We start from the raw sequence: 1058 nt of genomic DNA, 5'->3' as shown, positions 1-1058 counted from the left end.
TCCTCTTTGCATTTGGATCATATTTCCTAATGCTTTCTCAGTAGTTATCATCATCATATAATCTCATTATCCATGAATAAGGAGAAAGAAGCTGCAACTAACGTTCCAACGCCCAACGAATCAGAGAATCAAGCCTCTGCAAGCAGAAACAACAACGAAGCTTCAACATCTACAGAAAACAGGGAGAAAAACAGAGAGGAGAGCATCGTTCATGGCGGTTCAACGGATTTCTCCCGTGTCCCGATACCTGTATGTTCCTGCACCGGTGTTCGTCGTGAATGCCATAAGTTTGCCGGCGGTTGGCGGTCAACATGTTGCACGGCGAGCTTGTCGGAGTATCCTCTGCCATTTACTTCTTCGAGGCCAAAAAAGCGAATTATGGGGAGGTCGATCACGAAAGCAGCTTATAAAAAGATTCTTGAGAGACTTGCAGCTGAAGGTCACGACCTTTTATGGGGTGTTGATTTGAAGAATCATTGGGCAAGAGCTGGTGCCAATCAACATAAACGTATCAAATAACATAAGATGTGTTCTTTATGGTAATAAGTTTTTGCATTTTTAGCATTTTAGCCTTTATTTGGTTGTTTTTTTTATTGATGCTATAATAGAGATTAATGTTTTGTGGAGTTAGATAAAAGTATAATTTTGCTTTCCTTGCAGTATCTAGTTTTGGGTTAGTAACCATGAATGCATCATTATTTGGTGAATTCATTGTTAGTTATGATTTTGTGAAGTAACAAAAGAATGGGCATTGAAGAGTCATTCATCAAGCTATTGCTTACAACTTGAGATTTGAATGCACTTTGGAGATATATAATTACGTTTTAAATAATCTTAGAGTTGGATTTATCTAATCATTTATGGATGCAATAGTCCTCTACCATAAGAAAAAATATTACATCAGGACTCCGCACGTAGAGCTACGTGCAGAGTCTAATGAAATTACGGCGTGAATGTGATCGGCCCGGTAACAAAAGAGAATATTCTTCTTGTGTTATTCAAGTGTTATTGTGTGTTATTCAGGTGTTATTGTATGTTATTCATGTGTTATTATGTTC

General features: G+C 37.7%; 1 protein-coding gene across 1 annotated transcript; it reads left to right on the top strand.

The window, feature by feature from the left end:
* Window positions 1–72: 72 nt before the first annotated feature.
* LOC110037861 (protein BASIC PENTACYSTEINE7-like) lies at window positions 73–490 on the top strand (the record flags this gene model as incomplete). Its single annotated transcript, XM_020742589.1, has 1 exon — window positions 73–490. A coding segment is annotated over exon 1 (418 nt), but the record flags the coding sequence as incomplete, so codon positions are not given.
* Between the last annotated feature and the right edge of the window lie 568 nt (window positions 491–1058).

The sequence above is a fragment of the Phalaenopsis equestris genome, unplaced genomic scaffold (assembly GCF_001263595.1).
Source record: "Phalaenopsis equestris unplaced genomic scaffold, ASM126359v1 Scaffold225967, whole genome shotgun sequence".
NCBI classification, from domain to species: domain Eukaryota; kingdom Viridiplantae; phylum Streptophyta; class Magnoliopsida; order Asparagales; family Orchidaceae; genus Phalaenopsis; species Phalaenopsis equestris.
The sequence above is the reverse complement of the archived record's forward strand: the minus strand, read 5'-3'. Positions and strand labels throughout refer to the sequence as shown.